This window comes from Heterocephalus glaber, unplaced genomic scaffold, assembly GCF_053883595.1.
Source record: "Heterocephalus glaber isolate CG9 unplaced genomic scaffold, H.glaber_assembly_v1.0 deba00001781, whole genome shotgun sequence".
Taxonomy (NCBI): domain Eukaryota; kingdom Metazoa; phylum Chordata; class Mammalia; order Rodentia; family Bathyergidae; genus Heterocephalus; species Heterocephalus glaber.
The window spans coordinates 3,008,587-3,026,269 of record NW_028258467.1 but is presented as its reverse complement, the minus strand read 5'-3'; the positions used below and the strand labels follow the sequence as shown (position 1 = coordinate 3,026,269).

Genomic DNA, 17,683 nt, shown 5'->3' with positions numbered 1-17,683 from the left:
AGCACTGAGCTCTTTAGCAGACCCACACACCCAATGCTCGTTGAACTGGCAGGCTTCCTTGCTGGAGAATAGATTCTGGCAAAGGAGGAGCCTGCCCAGCCCTTTACTTCAAACTTGGAAAATTTGGCTTCACATCTGCAGCCAGGGCTCCCAAAAGGCTCTTCCCTGCAGCCCTCTTGACCTGAACCCAAAGCCCCACAGGGTGGGGAGTGTGGAGACTTACAGGCCTCTGGTCTGCACAGCTCTCCACCAGCTCAAAGTATCTTTCCTTCGAGCCGTGAAACTCATTCTGGTCACACAGCTCCTCCACAGTGGTCAGCAGGTCATGCACGATGGTCCTGAGCTCTGAGCTGTCCAGGTCCTACAGTACCAAGATACATTACACAGACTACTTCTACTCCCCTCAGGAAGCTCACTCCTCCTTCCCACTTCTCCATAACCTAAGAGACCTCAGCTCAAGACTAGCTACATGTGGACATGCCCTCACTGGGACATGTGGGCAGACACCATTCTTGTCTGTTCCCCAGCCTCTGAAATCCTGGCTAAAACCATGCAGCCCAGTCTGGAAGGAAGAGCAGGAAGGAGGAGAGAGTAGCTACAACTTCACACCCTTACACACTTCTCCCAGGCTCTAGCACCTGCTGAAGCCCATGCCCCACCCTTGCCATCTCAGGCTGAAGTGCTACCTGGCTAGCCAGTCAACAGCAATGGTCCGGTGAGCACCCAGATCCTAGGAGGACTCAACTCAGGCCTGAGTACCAGTCCTTCCTTCTGCTGTACTGGTCCCTGGACATCATCCAGCCCTGGCCATGCTAGATGCTGCCCTCATCTGCCACAGCCCTGTGTGCCAGGGCCAAGGATTTAGCTCAGTGGCACCATGCCTGCCTCACAAGTGCAAGGTACTGAGTTCCATCCCCAGTACAAAAAAAAAAAAAAGAAAAGAAAAACAAGCTGTGTGCCTGTGGGCCCTGGGGTCCTCAGGGCCATAGTTAATGCTACTGGCGTCCTCCAAAGTCATGGGAAAGCCACAGTCAGGATTCCAGATGCTCTGGGACCTGTCTTCAGGGCCTACTTAGCCCATGGAGGTGACCTGCTCTGTCCCTCTGTTGGCCAGCAACACTGGCCTAGCTTGCTCACCTATTGCATACTCCTGTCTGAAGTCAAAACTATGGAGCAGGATTGGGAAAAAAATGAGATCTGTCCTCACTGGACGATAGGTGGCACTTCCGAGAACAACAAGTGAACACAGCCACAGCAAGCTCTAACACCTCAGAGACAAGGCCTAGACACACAGCTTGCCACCTCATGGAAACAGGCCACCTGTCTGGGGTGTCAATACCCTTGGCCTGTGGCCTTCACTCTACCTTACCTGGAGCTGCTGAAGCAGCCGTTCCATGATATTCAGCAGAATGTCCCATGTCACCGCCTGAAGCTCCTTCCTATACTTCTTAATGAGTCTGGTTATGGACAGCACAATCTCATAGGACACCACTTCATTGGGACAGGTCATGGCCTACAACATAGAGCAAAGAACATGCAGCATCAGCTACTCCTAGGTTACACACAGAAAGCTCCTTCCTACTTGGCCCTTAGAGCTGAGTATAAGACACTGAAGCAGGCAGCACTTATACCCATGGCCATGGGCCATAAAAACATGTGAGGAACCCAGAAAGGTGTCTGCTACACTGTACTAGTATGGTTGGGACCCAGATAGGCCTCTAAAGCTCCCACCTCCAAAGGGCCTGATTGACAGACCAGTGTCCTAGCACTGCAGAAGCTGACAGGTATGGCCTGAGTTCCAGCATCAGCAGCACACAAAGACCATACCCTACACCGTGCTGTGGCTGAGGAGGGAGTGCCTCGGAGGCTGCAGAACAGGAGATACAGCTTGTCAGAGTTGCTCTGCACTGTGAAACACGACCATGCAATCATCCCAGCTCACCAAAGGAGCTATGAGAACTACATGTGAACATGCACAGGAAATGCTCTGAATGTCTCATCTTTAGTTGAAAAGTAACTGACTGGAAGCACCCCCTCATCCCTGCTGCAGCAGCCCAGCCAGGCAGGTGGACAGGCCTAAGGTGAGCACCCCAATTCTTGCCATCTCGTTGCAGCATGAAAGCCCCATTACCTCATAAAAAGATGGCAATACAGATGTTGGGGAGTTCTTGAGAGAATAGAGTCGGTGGGCTCCCCAAAGAGCCATGCCCACAAAGAACACAGCTCCTCTCAGCAGTGGAGCATCTTCCATGTAGGCTCTGAAACCAATCCCCAGAAAGACTAATGTGAGTAGGGCCCTAGCCCTGTGTGGAGTCCAGTGAGAATCTTGGCACTGGTAGTGCCCACAGCAATTCCTGAACTTTTAGGGCAGAAGCACAACTGGAAAAAGGGTTGGGGAAACAGGCGGAAAACACAGACCAGTAACAACCAATTCCTTCATGATCTGTTCAATAGCTAAACACTCTTGACCACACCATGTACCACGAGTCACTCAAGATCCAGGCATAACAGACTGAGTGAGAAGGCCCGTGGCTTTCAGTCTAGTGAGGACAGAAGCTAATCAAAAAATCATAGTATAAAACTTCCACATAAAATCACAGTCAACAAGGAAAGCCATGGACCTGAGAACAAAGGCTACTCAAGGATGCTAGGGAGCTGATGACTACACTAAGACCTGTGGGAACAATTAGAAGGACTCAGCAAAGGTGGGAAGAACATTTTAGCAGGAGGAAATCATATAAGCAAAGGCCATTGGTGAGAGGGGGAGTAGCAAGAGGGAAAGAATGACATGGCCACTGGGGGCCTTGTTCCACAGGAAGGATCCTTGTCCTGGGAGCACTGGTAAACACTGTAGTCTCAGCCAAAGGGCGATATAATCAGATCTGATACAGAAAAAGGTCTCTTGCTGCTGTGTGAAGAACTTTCAAGAGGCAAGAATGGATGCCAGGAAGAAAGAGTTGAGCATTGCTGGTGTGGGGTGTCCACGAGGCAAAGGACAGACTTGGGCCGCTTCTCGGGGGAAGAAGCAATAGGACTTACAACGGTTTGGCTGCGGGGTGAGGGCCAGGAGACATTAGGTGAACACCATGAGTCTAACCTTGTAACAGGATAAGTAGAGATGAGCCACACAAGCAAGGGAGGAGGATCTGAGCTCTGAGCTCAGTTAGGGACTTTCTGATCTGCCCAGCAGGAAAGGATGGGAGATCATGTATATGATGTGCCTAGCACCCAGCAGTACCAGGAAAACCCCAACTTCATCCACACTAGGCAAGTGTCAATACAAGAAAGCCTCCTCCTGCAGGCTTCCGGGTGGCTAATCCCAGCCCCCTCTCTCACCTATCACCTCAGATGCCCACACTCACCTGTCCTCCATGATGCGGCACATGTTATAGATGGCACTGTGGCCCAGGTGAGTGCCCAGGAGGTTACGCATCAGCTGGGGGACAGAACACACATCATAGGAGGTGGCAGATACAAATTCCAACCCTATTAGGGGCATCCCAACCCCACCAAGGGCATCCCATCCCTCACCCTGCCTCACACTGCAGCTCAATGGCACAGCCAGCTCACTATGACCTCCTCTCAAACCAAAAGCTATAGCGCTATCGAATGCCACCCAAAGCCTGGCCTCAGGTCAACTGGTTGGAAAAGGTCACTGGACTTTCCCTTAACAGGCAGCCTCGGAACCCAAAAATCATATGCCAACCACTGAAGATGCCCTTTAACCTGTGATGTGCTGGGATTAGGATGCTGTCCCTAACTAGGCATGGTAGTGCATGCCTATAATCCCAACACTCAAGAGGCTGAGGCAGGAAGATTGCTCCAAGTTCAAGGCCAGCCTGGGCTACATAGTGAGACCCTGTCTCAAAACAAACAAAAAAGGATGCTGTCCCAAGAAAGGACTCCCCACCTTCCAGCAAGGCTCACAGAGTTCCTTGACATTGATGGTACGGCACAGGGTGACAATGAACAGAGGGAGGCTCTCAGCTGGCAGGCAGTTGTAGCAGACCACAGCATCCAGCACCTGCAAGGAGACCTGCAGGAGGGAAGGAAAAATCACACTGGTGCACTCCACTCCCACCCTCCTCTTCCTCACTGCCCAAGTTGCCTCCCTCAGAATCACAAAGCAAGACAGCACACATTTGAAAGGTGCTCCTGTGCCCCATCCCTATGGGTCATCAACAGTATGTTGTCTCATTCTAAGATAGAATTCCATGATGGACCCCATCTAACTTTCCTGACTAGGCAGACTTCTGCAGCTCAGTGGGGCCAAGCAGCTGCCTGGGGCCACAAAGACAGAGGGTGGCACATAGGGCTTGACCCCCAGAATCCCAGTCTCTCAGAAACAGGTGCAAAAAACTATCCCCTGGGGAGGGGTGTCACTGACCTCTATGTCCACAGAGGACATGGTTCGGATGCACAGCAGACAGATCATGCTGGGGAGGAAGTGCCAAAGTCAGTTCAGAGTATTTCCCAGAAGGCTGAGCAACTGCACTTCATGTTTTGGTCACTTTGGTCAGTTACGGGAGCAGCACATCCTTCCTTAGGGTCCCCACTCTGTGCCAGCCATGTGCCCAGTGCTGAGTGTTTGGCATGACACAAAGCCCCTGCCTTCATGGATACCACACGATGTTTAAGAAAATGACAAAAAAACAACAGCTAAGAATAAGACAGGTCCACTTCCAACTCCTCTATTTATTTGATGGCTTCACCTTATTCACCCTGCAGAGCTGAAGTTAAGGGCTAAAGCAGTGGAACTATATCAGAATAACACTATTTAAGTTGCCTTCTATTCTTTTTCTAGCGCTGGTGGTGATTGAACCCAGGGCATTGCGCCTGCTAGCCAAGTGCTCTACCACTGAGCCACACCCCCCCAGTCCTTATTTAAACTCTTTTCTTTTTTTTTTTTTTGGTACCAGGGATCAAACTCAGAACTTTGCACTTGCAAGGCAGGTGGTAGCATCACTGAGCTAAATCCCCAGTCCTTTATACTCTCTTTCTTACTGAACCATTGATGCGATGTGTTCGTCAAGGTAACAGCTGTTGAACTTGACCAAGTTCACAAGCACCAGCAGGAATTCTGAGGACAAGCCAATATCCATCCACTGCAAGACAAAGTCCGCTGTAGGAGAAGAGGACAGCAGTTTGCTGAGAAGCCAAGACTACACTTCCTCCTCATCTTCTCTCTCAGGAAAATGAGTCTGGATTTCATTACCAGTGAGAAACACACAATCAGACCCCTTGCAGTCATAGGCAGTCCACTCATGGTGCTCAAGAAGACTCAGCAGGAGCCTCACAGGGACCATGCATGGATACTACCAAACTGCCTGAGAGTCAGAGCTGGGTGGCAGGACTGTGCAGTTCATACTCACACCCGACAGCAAGGTCAAAGAAACACCACACCCAGTGTGGCACCCACCCAGTTCTTCTTCCAAGTAGGTGATGTGTCTCCCATTGTCTGTGAGGGCCTTGAAAACTTCCAGCCTTTCATGGAGGTCTTCATTGGAGGGGTAATCTTTGATGACCTTAAAGAAGAGGGCTCTGAGAACTCCCAAGCGATCACCCTAAAGACAAAACCACTGGGTCAGCATAGCCCTCCTAAGCTCTCCCACACAGCTGCCTTTCAAGAGGCCAGGAAGTATAACAGACATTGAGTCACCAGCCCCCTGGCCTGCTGTCCTTCCCTCAGGGATACCTTGCTAAGGATGGGTTGTCAAAGTCTGTGGGCTTGGGGCAGGGGACAGAGTTACTGGCTGGCAGCTGACTGGTATGTGTGGACCACCTACTGCACTGGGCTCTGGGTGTGGCAGGGCACACAGCAGGCATAATGCAGCCCTTGCCATCACCAAGCTCAGAGCCTAGTACAGATCTATGCACACACATCATGATGACAAAGGCCACAAGTATCAAGTGAGGGATAGCACAAGTGGACAGGCCACTGTAAGCAGCTGGGCCATGAAGGAAGAGACTGACCACTGGAGAAGTCTTCCAGGCAGGAATAGCAAGATAGGCCTTGGGTGTTCAAAGATTTGAACACTCCTGCCCAGCTGGGGCATGGTGAACAGGGGCAATGCTCTGGCTGGGGGACAAGGCAACAGGCGCAAAGTAACAATGGCCATGCCAAGGCACTGCTCCCCACCTCTCCATGAATTGCATCTTTCCATCCGGAGAATATCCCTGAGGAGGAAGGTTCACCCACCACCCCCATCAAAAGTGAAAAGGTAAGGCTCAGGGGTTCCAGTAACTAGCCAGGGTCACACAGACAGAAGTAATGGCACCACAATGCCCATGGATGATATCTAGCTCTGGAACCCCCAGACTCCACACACAGCACCCCACCAAAGACAAGACTCCACATGGCTGGTGACCTGACATCAGCCAAAGTTCATCAGGCTCCTCCTCTTACCTGCCCCTGCACAATAGCCTTCAGCAGAGCCAACACTGCATGTCGGGCCTCTGGTGGCCGCTCTGGCTGCAACAGGTCTGCGACAGCCTTCCAGAGTGCTTCCACTGCATGCTGCCACCAGCAAAGAGAGGATAGTGGTAAGGGTGTGGTCTTCAAGAACCCTGGCCCCTCGATACAAGGACATGACTAACCAAAGGACAGAGCAGAACAATGGGGTCTTCTGACTTAGAACCAGTTCCTCAGCAGCCTGCAATGACACAGGTCTCAGTGCCACTTAAAACCCAAACAGGTCCCTTTAACCAGCCCCAGCTGAAGGCTGGGGAGGAGAACAACAGGCAAGCCAGGAGAGCAGTCTTGGCTTTTCTAAGACTGGGAAAGAGTCTGCTGTAAAGCTGCTCAGACTCTGAAAGAGAGGGTTGGGAAGTCTCTGAATCAGATGTACAGGGCAAGGCCTGGGCCTGTACCTTACCCAGAAACCCTGGCCCATGGCTTTCCTCTTTGTGAACCCACCAGCTGTGGGCCACTGAAGATGCTAAGGAAGAACTCTGCATAGCCTTCTGAAGTCTGCTTTCTCACAATTTCCACCAGCTGTGGGGAACTGATTCCTGCTTCCCGGAGCCACTCAGATTCAGTCTTATTTGACAAGCACTTGAGCTGGCTCTTGCATCAACTTTCACTCCTTTCAACCAGGGTTAACATACCACTCACTTTCCTGGGCCTCCTCCTTTTAGGAGTGGGGCTTAAAATGGTAATGGTCTCCTAGATGTTAAGATTTGCTGGAACCCTCCTCTCCTGTGTTGCATTTACAAGATTCCTACTGATACAACCTGAGGAGCAATGAAGACACTGAGCCTGTGAACCATCCCATCTCTTATAGGTCTGCTTATCTATCGGCATAGCATTCCATACCTACAAGGGCAAGGTTCTCAACTTGGAGCCTGTTTTTCACATTGCTCCTTGGTGACACGCAGCTTGCATACTTCAGGTGAACTGCTAAAGACATAGTAGCCACTTAGGAGTGAGTCACCTCCTGAGTCTCACACACAAACGCTGGGCAAGGCAAGGAGGAGCTCTAAAGTGCTCTACATCAACCCTATCCCCTAGAAAGACAATTGCCACTCTGCCCACAAGACAACATGAGACTAGAAATGACTGTCAAAAATACACATGCTGGGTGGGGGATTTAGCTTAGAGGTGCTGTGCCTACCTAGCAGGTGCAAGGTCCTGAGTTCGATCCCCAGTAACAGGAAAAAAAAACACCACATGCTGTGTCTCTTCTGTGAGGCTGCCTTATGCCACCAACCAGTCACATAACCCAAGCAGGCCCAAGACCAAGGTGCCATGAAGCAGCCTCTATGAAACCACACCCCCTCTTGGCATCCCATCATCCCCTCAGCCCAAATGTGCAACAAGAGGATATGCTTCTACACAAAGAAAACTCAAGGCTTCTATTTTTCCTTCTCTAAACTCAAGGCTTTCTTTTTTTGATACCGGGGATCAAACTCAGGACCTTGCACTTGTGAGGCAGGCACGGCACCACTGAGCTAAATCCCTGGCCCATCTCTAAACTGAAGGTTTTTAAATGGTATCTCTCTAAGACAAACCTACCTCTTCAAATTTCTTAGTTTTTGCAACTTCACAGATCTGCCCTATCATCCGGATGCGATTGTTGAGGCCACATTCAACACTCAGTTCCTAGAGTGAAAAGAAGAAAAAGGGGCCAGTACTCAGATGACAGGTTTCCCTAATTCCAACCACAAACCATCCTACAAACTGTTCTGCATTTTCCAGACTAAAGCTCTTTAACAGATCTTATGAATGAAAATTTGTCAAAGAGCTCTTAGCAGACTAACAATGGGCAAGGTATTTTTTTTCATACCTGCAAAGTTTGAGATAAAACTCACTTAACGTGAAATACATCAGAGATTTTAAGCTATGCCTTTCAGAGTTTAAAATATTCACAATCCTTACAACATCTCCAATTCCAGAGTATTTTCATCACCCCCAAAGGAAATCACACAGCAATTCCTTCCTCTATTCAGCCCTGGCAACCACTGATTTGCTTTCTGTCTCTCTGGATTTGCCTATTCTGGTCATTTCCTTTTTTTTTTGTACCGAGGATCGAACTCAGGTCCTTGCGCTTGCGAGGCAGGCGGTGGAACCACTGAGCTAAATCCCCGGCAAAATTTTTTCTTTTTTGGTACTGGGGATCGAACTCGGGACCTTGCGCTTTCAAGGCAAGATGCAGAACCACTGAGCTAAATCCTCAGCCCTCTGGTCATTTCATATAAACAGACTTGTGCATTATGGGGACCTCTATGACTAGCTTCTTTCACTTAGCGCATTTTTAATGTTCATTCCCATTGTACCATGTGTCAGCAGTTCATTGTTTATATTACTGAATCATATCTCATCATCGTCATCAGGTGATAAGCATTTTGGGTGTTTCTAAATTGGAAATTTCAGGGCTAGGGATATAGCCTAGCAGTGCCTTGCCTGCATGGCAAGCACAAGGTCCTTAGTTTGATCCTCGGTATATGGTACAAAAATAAAATAAAAATTTTAAAAATTAATAAATTAGAAATTTTCCAAGTGCAAAAATCTTACATTTATTTATGGGCAAAACACAGCATCAAGGTATGTGTTAGTAAGGGGATTCAAGCCGGGGATTTAGCTCAAGTGGCACCACGCCTGCCTCGCAAGTGCGAGGTCCTGAGTTTGAGCCCCAGTACCCCCCCCCCAAAAGTAGGGGGATTCAAACACATAAAAAATAAGGGCATGTCAGGGCTGGGGATTTAGCTCAGTGGTTTCACCACCTGCCACGGAAGCGCAAGGACCCCAATTCAATCCCTGGTACCAAAAAATAAAAATAAAAATAAATAAGGACATGTCATGCTAGGTGGCATGAGCCTATAGTCCCAGCTACTTGGGACACTGAGGCAAAAAAAATCTCAATTTCAAGGCCAGCCTGGGCAACTCTGCAAGACCTGGTCTCAAAATTAAAAATTTTTAAAAGGGCTGGGGTGCAGCTCAGGGGTAGAGTGCTTGCCTAGCATGCATGAGTCCCTAGGTTCAAATTCCAGTTACCACCAAAAAAATAAAAATAAAAAAGGATGGGCTGGGGGTGTAGCTCACTGGTGGAGTACACACTTAGTATGCACAAGGATCTGGGTTCTAACAGCCAATAAAATAAAATAAGGATCCACTTCTCCCAAGAACTCACATATTACCAGTTAACACCTGGCCATATCCTTAACTGCCCGTGAAGATGAAGACGCTCAAGCCTCACCTGGCAAAATGGGTTTTCTTGCATTAACACTTGAATTCTAATGTAAGTATGCTACAGCAGATCACCAAGACCCTGATGCTAGGTGTCTTGAGGAAAAACATATATATGCCCTCATAATACTGAGGACAGCAGCCCTGTGCAATCATAAGGAACCCATCCCCCACGGAACCCTGTGACAGATGAAACACAGCCTTCCTTGCCTTCCTCACTAGGCTAACAAAGGGAGAGGCAGCTCACTCACTCTCAGGATTTCCGCTGTGATGATAAACTCGGTCTGTTTGCCTTCTGGAGGCCTAGGATTTGGCCTTGGTGTTCCCAGTCCCAATAGAATCTTGAACTTCTCCTTCAAGCCTGAATCTTTGTTTGCTGGCTTGGCCATGGTGGCCAGGGGCCCAGGAGAGTTCCTCTGTGCAGAAGAAATAGGCACTGAAAACATCTGAGGAACAGCTCCGCCCGCATGCGCCGCCGCTGACCTCCAAACGCACGGACCCTAGTTTCTGGGGGGACATACTCCTCCTCCCTCCATCCTGTGGGGACAACTCAACCACGGCCTGGCTACCTGGCCACAAAAAGTACAGGAGATGCAGGCCTGGCCTAACTAGGTCAGACAGGGCCGCTCCCGCCCTCTGGGTGCAGGGGGTGGAAGTGGTCGCCGCAGGGTCCAGGAAGCCACGACTTTTGCCACCTCTCTTCTCCCGGGTGGATGAGGAGCTGTCTCGAGAACACCTGCAGCAGAGACCTGCTCACACCTGCCGTGACTTATAAAGCCAAGGAGTGCTTGGAGAGCGGAGATCAAGCTGCAGTGGGTGCAGCTGAGGCCTGAGCATACGGAGCCCGCCTCCCCGCCGCCCAGTCACCGCTGGGTCACAACGTGGTCTCGGCCGGCACGAGAGGCCGAGTCGCCAAGAGCCACTCACCCCTTGCGGCCGCTCGCCGCAGAGAAGAGCTCACTCTCCGGACCCCAAGCCGCTGCCGGAAGCGCGACCCGCACTTCCGGGGGTGGGACTGCGCCCCGGGCCACGCAGGGCTTGTCGGGAGCCGTAGTTCTGGGCGCTCATTGAGTACGTGTGGGCCGCCGGGGGCCGCTGGGTTGTGTAGTCAGCTGCATCCGGCATGATGGCGGCGGCGAGGATGTTGAGGCGCGGCCAGAGCCGCGCTACCGGGGTTGGGTCTTGGGGCAATGGGGAGGAGCCCGCGCCGCCAGGGAACCAGGAGGTGGCTGCAGGTAGCACCGTGCCTAGCCAAGCCACAGAAGGAGAGGCGAGGGAAGGGGACGGGGATTTGCAGGCTGGTACTGTGACCCAGGACTCGGCAAAGCCCGCAAGCGCCAGCTAGCCCTCTGGCCCCACGTGCGGCCCTGCGGTTCCACCCCGGCCCTTTCTCTGAGGCTGGCCCCACCCTCATCCGGAACAAGAAAGTTCCGGTCCCACTAGCCTGCCCCGGGACGGTCCACTTGTGCCAGCCTGGCTGTGGGACACAGCAGCCCTGTGCTCAGAGCTGCTTCCTTCTTAGCCGGACTGACTGCCAAGAAATACCCAGCCAGAAGTCTCCCCCAGCTGGAGGGTGGTACTGAGAGAAAACAGGAAAAGGCATGGCATTCATTGTATTTGTTCTGTAACCCTTAAGGACCTACTGTGCGCCAAGAAGCAGAATTGGGGAGAGCAGGACTAACAGGGCCCCTATAGTCTCCTTCTAGGACTTCTGCAGATTTGGCCAGAGCAGGATTTCCATAGGCACCTAGGGCACGATGGAAGTCCAAACAAGGATATCCTCTGGTACTGGAATGGCAGGGGAAAGGTTGTACAGTGGGGAGCAGGCGGGTGATGATGCCTCCCAGGCAGCAGGTGCTTTCTTGGCCATAGAGTTTGGATTCATCTTGAGTCTAAAGGAAAGCCAAGGAGTTCTGAAATGGGTGTGACACAGTCTGACTTGAGTGTTAGAAAATTATCTGGGATGCAGCTGAGAGGACATATTGGGGCATAATGGTAGAGGCTGTTACTGGAATTCTGGTGTGCTAACTGCACTTTTTCAGGGTTTCTTGTTTCACTTTGCAGGTAGAAAATGGACAGTCCCTGCCTGAATGACTGAGAAGGGGGGTAGGTGGTACCTGTGCCCACCTCTCCCCTGTGACCCCCCTTGAAGGACTGAATGGCCCTTTTTTGCAGAAAGTAGAAAAAGCCACAGACCTGTGAAGCGACAGCGGAAGGCACAGAGACTGCATGTGGCCTATGAGGACTCGCATGGTGAGAAAAGTGAGGGGGCTGAGCCCCTTGCTGTGACAGTTTGGGAGCCCCAGGACTGGTGTCAGCAGCTAGCCAATATCCGCACCATGAGGAACAGGAAGGATGCACCTGTGGACCAGCTGGGGGCTGAGCACTGCTGTGACCCCAGTGCACCCCCAAAGGTAAGCAGGGGCCCCACCTGCCCAAGTGACATCCCCTCCCACATAAGGAAGACACTTGCTTCCTCTCAGGCCTCTAGCATAGGACAGCCTGAGATCTGGCTGCTCTTAGCTGGCACCGTGCCTTATAGACAGCACACAGCAAGCCCACACACACACCCTGTTACCCTTAGTGGGTAGAAAGTCCAGGGGGACAAAGAGAAGGTGGGTGGAGGGCTTGACTGGGGCCTGGACCAAAGTGAGGTCCCGGAACCCATTGCACCCTGGTCCCTGTCATTGCACAAGCAGGTGCAGAGGTACCAGGTGCTGCTGGCCCTGATGCTTTCCAGCCAGACCAAAGACCAGGTGACAGCGGGTGCCATGCAGCGACTGCGGGCCCAGGGCCTGACAGTAAACCGCATCCTGCAGACAGATGACAACACGCTGGGCAAGCTCATCTACCCTGTGGGCTTCTGGAGGGTGAGCCTAGCCCATGGTGATAGGGCTGGGGTGACACTTGCCTGGCAGAGACACAGGAGGCAAAGAGTGAGCATCTCTGACCACAGGCTCCTCATGTCAGTAGGGTGAGGTGGAGGCAGGCTTTGTGGTTGGTACTTTGTCCCTGGAACTCCTTGACCTTTCCTATTTGCACCCCTTCCTTCCTGCACTTCCCCACCCAGCTGCCTGCCCTTCCTTTCCTTACCTTCCCCTCTGTTTACTCCAAGTCTCCCTGGAGAGCATCACCCCAAAGAGGCTCCCCCATCCCACTCAGAGTACTGGGTGGTAGGTGGACAGATCAGTTGAAAGTGGCTCAGTGGGTGGGGCTATTTCTCCCTAGCAGTGGTGTGGGCTGTAGTCAGTCAGACAGGCTTTAAATAGCCCTTTCCACTCAGGCACAGGATGGGAACCGCCTGGCTGGCTCAGCAGCTGGGGTGGGGAGTCCAGGGCTCCAGCCTTCCTTGCTGAAGGCCCAGATGCTGAGGAGCCCAGCTCCTGGGAATGGTTGGCTTGCTCAGCCTGGCCCAGCCTTTAGAAGGAATGCTGGGGCAGAGGGACACAAGCTAGACCCCATAGACATGTCATTGGTCTATGTGGATTGGTGGCAAGGGTCTACCCCTGCCTTGGGTCCTGTCAAGGGCCTCCTTTGGATCTCCCTACTGCCTTTGTTTCCTTCCCATCTACTGTGGCGTAGGATGACCAAATACTTCTGCCTGCATCTTGGGCAGGTGACAGGCAGCTCTGGGCCCTTGTGGGCCTCCTCAGAGCCTTGTCCTCCCAAATCAGGCCACACTTCCCCACCTCAGGGCTGACCCCTTAATATCTTTCAGAGCAAGGTAAAGTTCATCAAGCAGACAAGTGCCATCCTACAGCAGCGCTACGATGGGGACATCCCAGCCTCTCTGGCAGAGCTGGTGGCACTGCCAGGTGTCGGGCCCAAGATGGCACACTTAGCGATGGCTGTGGCCTGGGGCACAGTGTCGGGCATAGGTGAGTGGCACATGCCACAGGAAGGAAGGATGGGCCCTAGGCTTGCTGGCTGCTATTGAGATTCCCCACATTCCTATGACCTATGACCCAGCTCCAGCCTCCTCATCCAAGACTTAGGAAGGTGTTCTCAGTGCTAAGCTAGCCAGCCCTGCAAGAGATGGCAACTGATAGCAGGAGCTCAGATTTGCTAAGCACCTACTGCCTGCTGGGTTCTGTGAGGGGCCCTGGAGCTAGATGAAGGTGTGTCCCCCCTGCTGGAGAGAGAGTAAACAAGGATTGCCTCACCTGTAGGTGGAAACACTGATGAGGGTACACATGCCTGACCTGAGCAAACAGCATCTAGGAAGACTTCCTGAGGTTATGTTTCCACCAAGAGCTTGGGGTAAGGCAGGGTTAGCCAGGCTGAGAGGAGGAAGTGAATTCCAGACAGAAGGAACAGCATCTGCAAAGCTGTGCAGTGGGCAGGAGGTCAGGAGCAGAAAGCTTTGAAATGAGACAGGTGAATGGGAAGGTTTGGGGCAGGGGCAGGGCCCTTCATGGAATCCTTTTCCTGGATGTCACTTGCTGGCATTGGAGATTCCAGTATAGTAGTAGTGGAGTAAGGCAAACTCCCTGGGGTGGGGACTGTGCTGCTTCTTTCTTGGACCTTTTCCCAAAGAAATTGAGGCTCCTGTAGCCACAGGGCAGCTGGGCCCAGCCAGCCCAGAAATCAGGAAAGTAACCCCAGCCTCTCCTTGCCCCTGACTCTGGGCTCCTCTAGGATTCTTCAGAAGCTCTGGAGTCGGGTTATCTCTCAGCAGGTCCCTGGGCGGGCAGCCCTGCAGCCCTTCTTGGCAGGCAGGAAAGCAACTCAGGGCCCAGAGCTGTGGGTGGGAGCTGGTGGCTACCATTGAGACTGGAGAGTAGCAATCCCTAGAAAAACCAGGATGGGCATGAGCAGGGCACAGCCTCCTCCCCTACCTCGACTCTCAGTGCCACCTTCCAGCCACCTCATAGACACTTGAGCTTATCTGGGCACTGTCCTCAGCTGTCTAACCATGTCCTAAGAGTGCTGTGTTATGTTTTGGTACCTCTGTCCCGGAAGGTCCCATGACCAGGTAGGGGACTATATTTTGAGCACAGTAGACAGCAGAAAGGAGCGTTGCAAAGTCACTCTGGTTGTCTGTGACTTGGACCATCACTGAGAACCCCCCAAGGCTGCTTCCTAGGGGAAAGAAAATGTTCTCGTCACATAAAAAGCTAGAGCTATAGGTTCAGGAACCCACCCCAGCTCTTCCAATTCCACCTGGGCAATCTTGGGTCAGGCACTTGGCCTCCTTCCTTCAAAGCCAGTGAAGGAGTTGCCCTATTTAACTACACAGATGTGTCAGAAGCCCTTTGGGCCAGCACATGATGTGGCCCTGGACTGAGCCCCTGGGTGTCCTAAGGAACATGGTTGCCTCTGGGTTAGGAGGAAACAGTCTCAGTGTTTCTGAGGTGTGATGGCTGGGGAGCCATCATGCTCTGCCTGCACCCAAGGTGCCTTTTCCCAAGCATTGGCAAGACAAGGGAGCTACTGCAGAGATTAGCTTCTGTTGCTGAACCCTGGAGAAGAAAGCAGGACAGGATTGCAGCTGGCCAGGATGCCTGGGCCAGGTGAGGAGGCCTTAGTGAGTAAGCACCTGGGCTGAGCCTCTATAGTGCCCAGATGATGGGAGCAGGAGCTGAGGCCCAGGTGGATCACAGCTGCAACAGGCCTGGCCACACTTCCTGCTCTGTCCCTGATAGCTATAGTGGCAGATTCCAGCTCTGCAACAATGATCTCAGGCCAGCCTGTTGGATCAAGCTGCTGCTCTCAAACCTGGTGCCCACAGCCAGTGCCTGGGCCAAGAGTGACCTCAAACCACAGGAGATGGGGCAAAAGAAGCAGGGCAGGCCCTTCATGGGCCAGACATCATTTCTGGGGAAATTATGGGCTGAGAGTACACGCTTTTATGGGTTTTTGTTTTTATGGGGGTTTTTTGTTTTGTTTTCTTTCTTTATTTTTTTTTTGGTGCTGGGGATAAAACCCAGAGGCTCATGTATCACTCTACCCTAGATAGCACATGCTTTGGAGTGAACCTTGCCTGGTCTGTTTTTGCACTTGTAGATGCTTTGTAAAGACTTAGTATGTCAGGCTTGGTAGTGCACACCTGTAATCCCAGCGCTTGGGAGGCTGAAGCAGGAGGATCACTGCAAGTTTGAGGCCAGCCGGGGATACGTACCTAGTTCAAGGCCAATCTGAACTACATAGCAAGACCCTCTCTCAAACAAAACAAAACCTGGCTTGGTGGCACATGCCTGTCTGTAGTCCCAGAGCTCAGGGAAGCTGAGGCAGGAGGATCACCCAGAATTCAAGACCAGCCTGAACTAATTAATGAGACCCTCTCTCAACTGAAAGTGGAAATAAGGACCAAAATGTATAATAGATATGGGGAAATGGGAAGAAATGTTCAAATGAGAAGCGGAACAAGAAGGGGAAAGGAAAAAAGGGATACAGAAAAAAGAATAGAAGGAACAAATAGAAACAGCTTTTGTAAAAAGAGGAAGAGGGGTCAAAGGAGGCAGGAAATGATAATAAAAGAATCAAGATACATCATGTACAGCTATAAATTCCCTGTGATGAATGTTATCATATCTGAAATGTACCAGTAAGTTTCGCTTCAAAAAAAAAGACTCTCTCAAAACAAAAAAGTCAGAAGACTTACTGAGGTAAGGCTGATGGATTTCAGCATAGGATCTGACCCCAGCAAGCCCTTGACCCAAGTTAGCTGGTACTGTTGGTGGAGCAGAGTCTAGAGCAGAGATACCTTCCTACTCACACAGTTGGCATCAGGATTGCTGGGACTGGGCTCTACCAGCCTCCTAACAGTGGGAGGGAGGCCCGCAGAGGGCTGCCCAGCTTTTAGGGAGAGGCTCCAGGTCCAGCTTAGCAGCTGAGATGCAGCAGCTGCTCAGATGTGCAGCCAGGGCTGTGTAGTTCCCATCCTTGCTCTGGAGTCCTAGGTGGGTAGGCCACTCCCCAGCCCACACACATACACTACTGAAGGCTTTGGATAGTGATAGTTTGGCAGTGTACACTAGTTCATCCTGCCCTGTCTCCATATAGCAGTGGACACACACGTGCATAGAATTGCAAATCGACTGAGGTGGACCAGGAGAATGACCAAATCCCCAGAGGAGACCCGAGCTGCCCTAGAGGAGTGGCTGCCCAGGTGCGTTGGGATGGGGGGTGTTCTGATGGATGGGGCCTCCCCTTCCTCTCTCCACACTGACATGGCTCTGACCTCCACAGGGAGCTGTGGCATGAGATCAACGGGCTGTTGGTGGGCTTTGGCCAGCAGATCTGCCTGCCCATCCACCCTCGCTGTCAGGCCTGCCTCAATCAGGCCCTTTGCCCTGCTGCCCAGAGCCTCTAAGGGCTGTGGGGCTTCAGCTTGGGTCCTGGCTGTTACCTATGAAGTACCTTTGTGTTTGGGCGGGGGGGGGCGCGGGGGGCGGGTCACAACCTGTACAATAAAGCTTGGGGGTTCTTTGCAGTTGAGGTCTGGCTGACTTCTATCCCCAGGGTCTGGGAGCAGTCAGGAAGCACATGTGTATACTGTTCATGGGTGTTGGGCTGATTCCCTAGGAGGCTGGGGAATATAATAGTCCTTGCTGTGTACTCAGGGAGGGAGGAAATAGTGATAGCCAGCTGCACCCAGCTGCTGGGAAGCCTACAGTCAGTCTCTGACTTATGAATATTCGAGTTGTGAACTCTGACAGGAATAGACCTCCCATTACATTCATAGATACAAACAGATATGGAAGTAGCTCACATGCCTACCTTTGTACTGTACTGTACCATTTTAAGGTATCTGTAAAAGTAAAAATAGTTTATTTACAGTATTTGTATGAATATGTGTGGTTTTCTTTATGCTTTATATTGTTTGTTTGTGTCAAAGGTAAGACTTTATCAGTCTTAAAAACAAATCCGACCTATGAATGTTCTCCTGGAATGGAACTCATTTATAAGTCAGGGACTTACTATACTGGGAAAGTGTCCCTGTGGTCACTCACACTCTGTCCATCTGTAGGCCCAGCAGCTTCTCAGCCCAGACTC

General features: G+C 51.6%; 2 protein-coding genes across 25 annotated transcripts in view; one reads left to right on the top strand and one right to left on the bottom strand.

Moving 5' to 3' along the window:
• Tsc2 (TSC complex subunit 2) overlaps nt 1–10,744 on the bottom strand; it is a 36,106-nt gene extending 25,362 nt beyond the window's left edge. For 11 of the 14 annotated variants that reach the window (XM_013068861.3, XM_004873649.4, XM_004873648.4 and 8 more), the window contains exons 1-12: nt 10,613–10,744; nt 9,937–10,101; nt 8,015–8,101; nt 6,407–6,517; nt 5,420–5,564; nt 5,005–5,122; nt 4,388–4,436; nt 3,911–4,036; nt 3,363–3,436; nt 2,132–2,258; nt 1,370–1,513; nt 224–361 (exon numbers count right to left, since the gene is read on the bottom strand). In XM_013068861.3, coding sequence (XP_012924315.1) covers nt 224–361; nt 1,370–1,513; nt 2,132–2,258; nt 3,363–3,436; nt 3,911–4,036; nt 4,388–4,436; nt 5,005–5,122; nt 5,420–5,564; nt 6,407–6,517; nt 8,015–8,101; nt 9,937–10,074 — 1,257 coding nt within the window. In that variant the 5' untranslated portion in view covers nt 10,075–10,101; nt 10,613–10,744. Of the gene's footprint in view, nt 1–223; nt 362–1,369; nt 1,514–2,131; nt 2,259–3,362; nt 3,437–3,910; nt 4,037–4,387; nt 4,437–5,004; nt 5,123–5,419; nt 5,565–6,406; nt 6,518–8,014; nt 8,102–9,936; nt 10,102–10,254 lie in introns of all 14 variants that reach the window. The other 3 variants (XM_087202765.1, XM_021251309.2, XM_004873654.3) reach the window with 3 other exon arrangements.
• Nucleotides 10,628–17,469, top strand: Nthl1 (nth like DNA glycosylase 1). Of its 11 annotated transcripts, none has more exons than XM_087202773.1 (6): nt 10,628–10,756; nt 11,861–12,099; nt 12,382–12,621; nt 13,404–13,563; nt 16,691–16,796; nt 16,877–17,469. In XM_087202773.1, the coding sequence occupies exons 2-6, from the start codon at nt 12,025–12,027 to the stop codon at nt 16,998–17,000; spliced, it is 705 nt and encodes a 234-aa protein (XP_087058899.1). In that variant the 5' UTR covers nt 10,628–10,756; nt 11,861–12,024; the 3' UTR covers nt 17,001–17,469. The 11 variants fall into 11 exon arrangements, with proteins under 11 accessions (XP_087058899.1, XP_004873717.1, XP_021106973.1 ...); XM_004873660.3 differs by lacking the exon at nt 10,628–10,756 and adding an exon at nt 10,769–10,920 and having other exon boundaries at nt 12,382–12,555; nt 16,694–16,796; XM_021251314.2 differs by lacking the exon at nt 10,628–10,756 and adding an exon at nt 10,769–10,920 and having other exon boundaries at nt 16,694–16,796.
• The last annotated feature ends 214 nt before the right edge of the window (nt 17,470–17,683 follow it).

Coding starts and splice junctions, on each gene's coding strand:
- Nthl1 (XM_021251312.2), top strand. CDS start 10,809: ATGATGGCGGCGGCGAGGATGTTGAGGCGCGGCCAGAGCCGCGCTACC. Junction 12,622..13,403: donor AGAGACACAGGAGGCAAAGA/GTGAGCATCTCT, acceptor AATATCTTTCAG/AGCAAGGTAAAGTTCATCAA. Junction 16,797..16,876: donor CTAGAGGAGTGGCTGCCCAG/GTGCGTTGGGAT, acceptor TGACCTCCACAG/GGAGCTGTGGCATGAGATCA.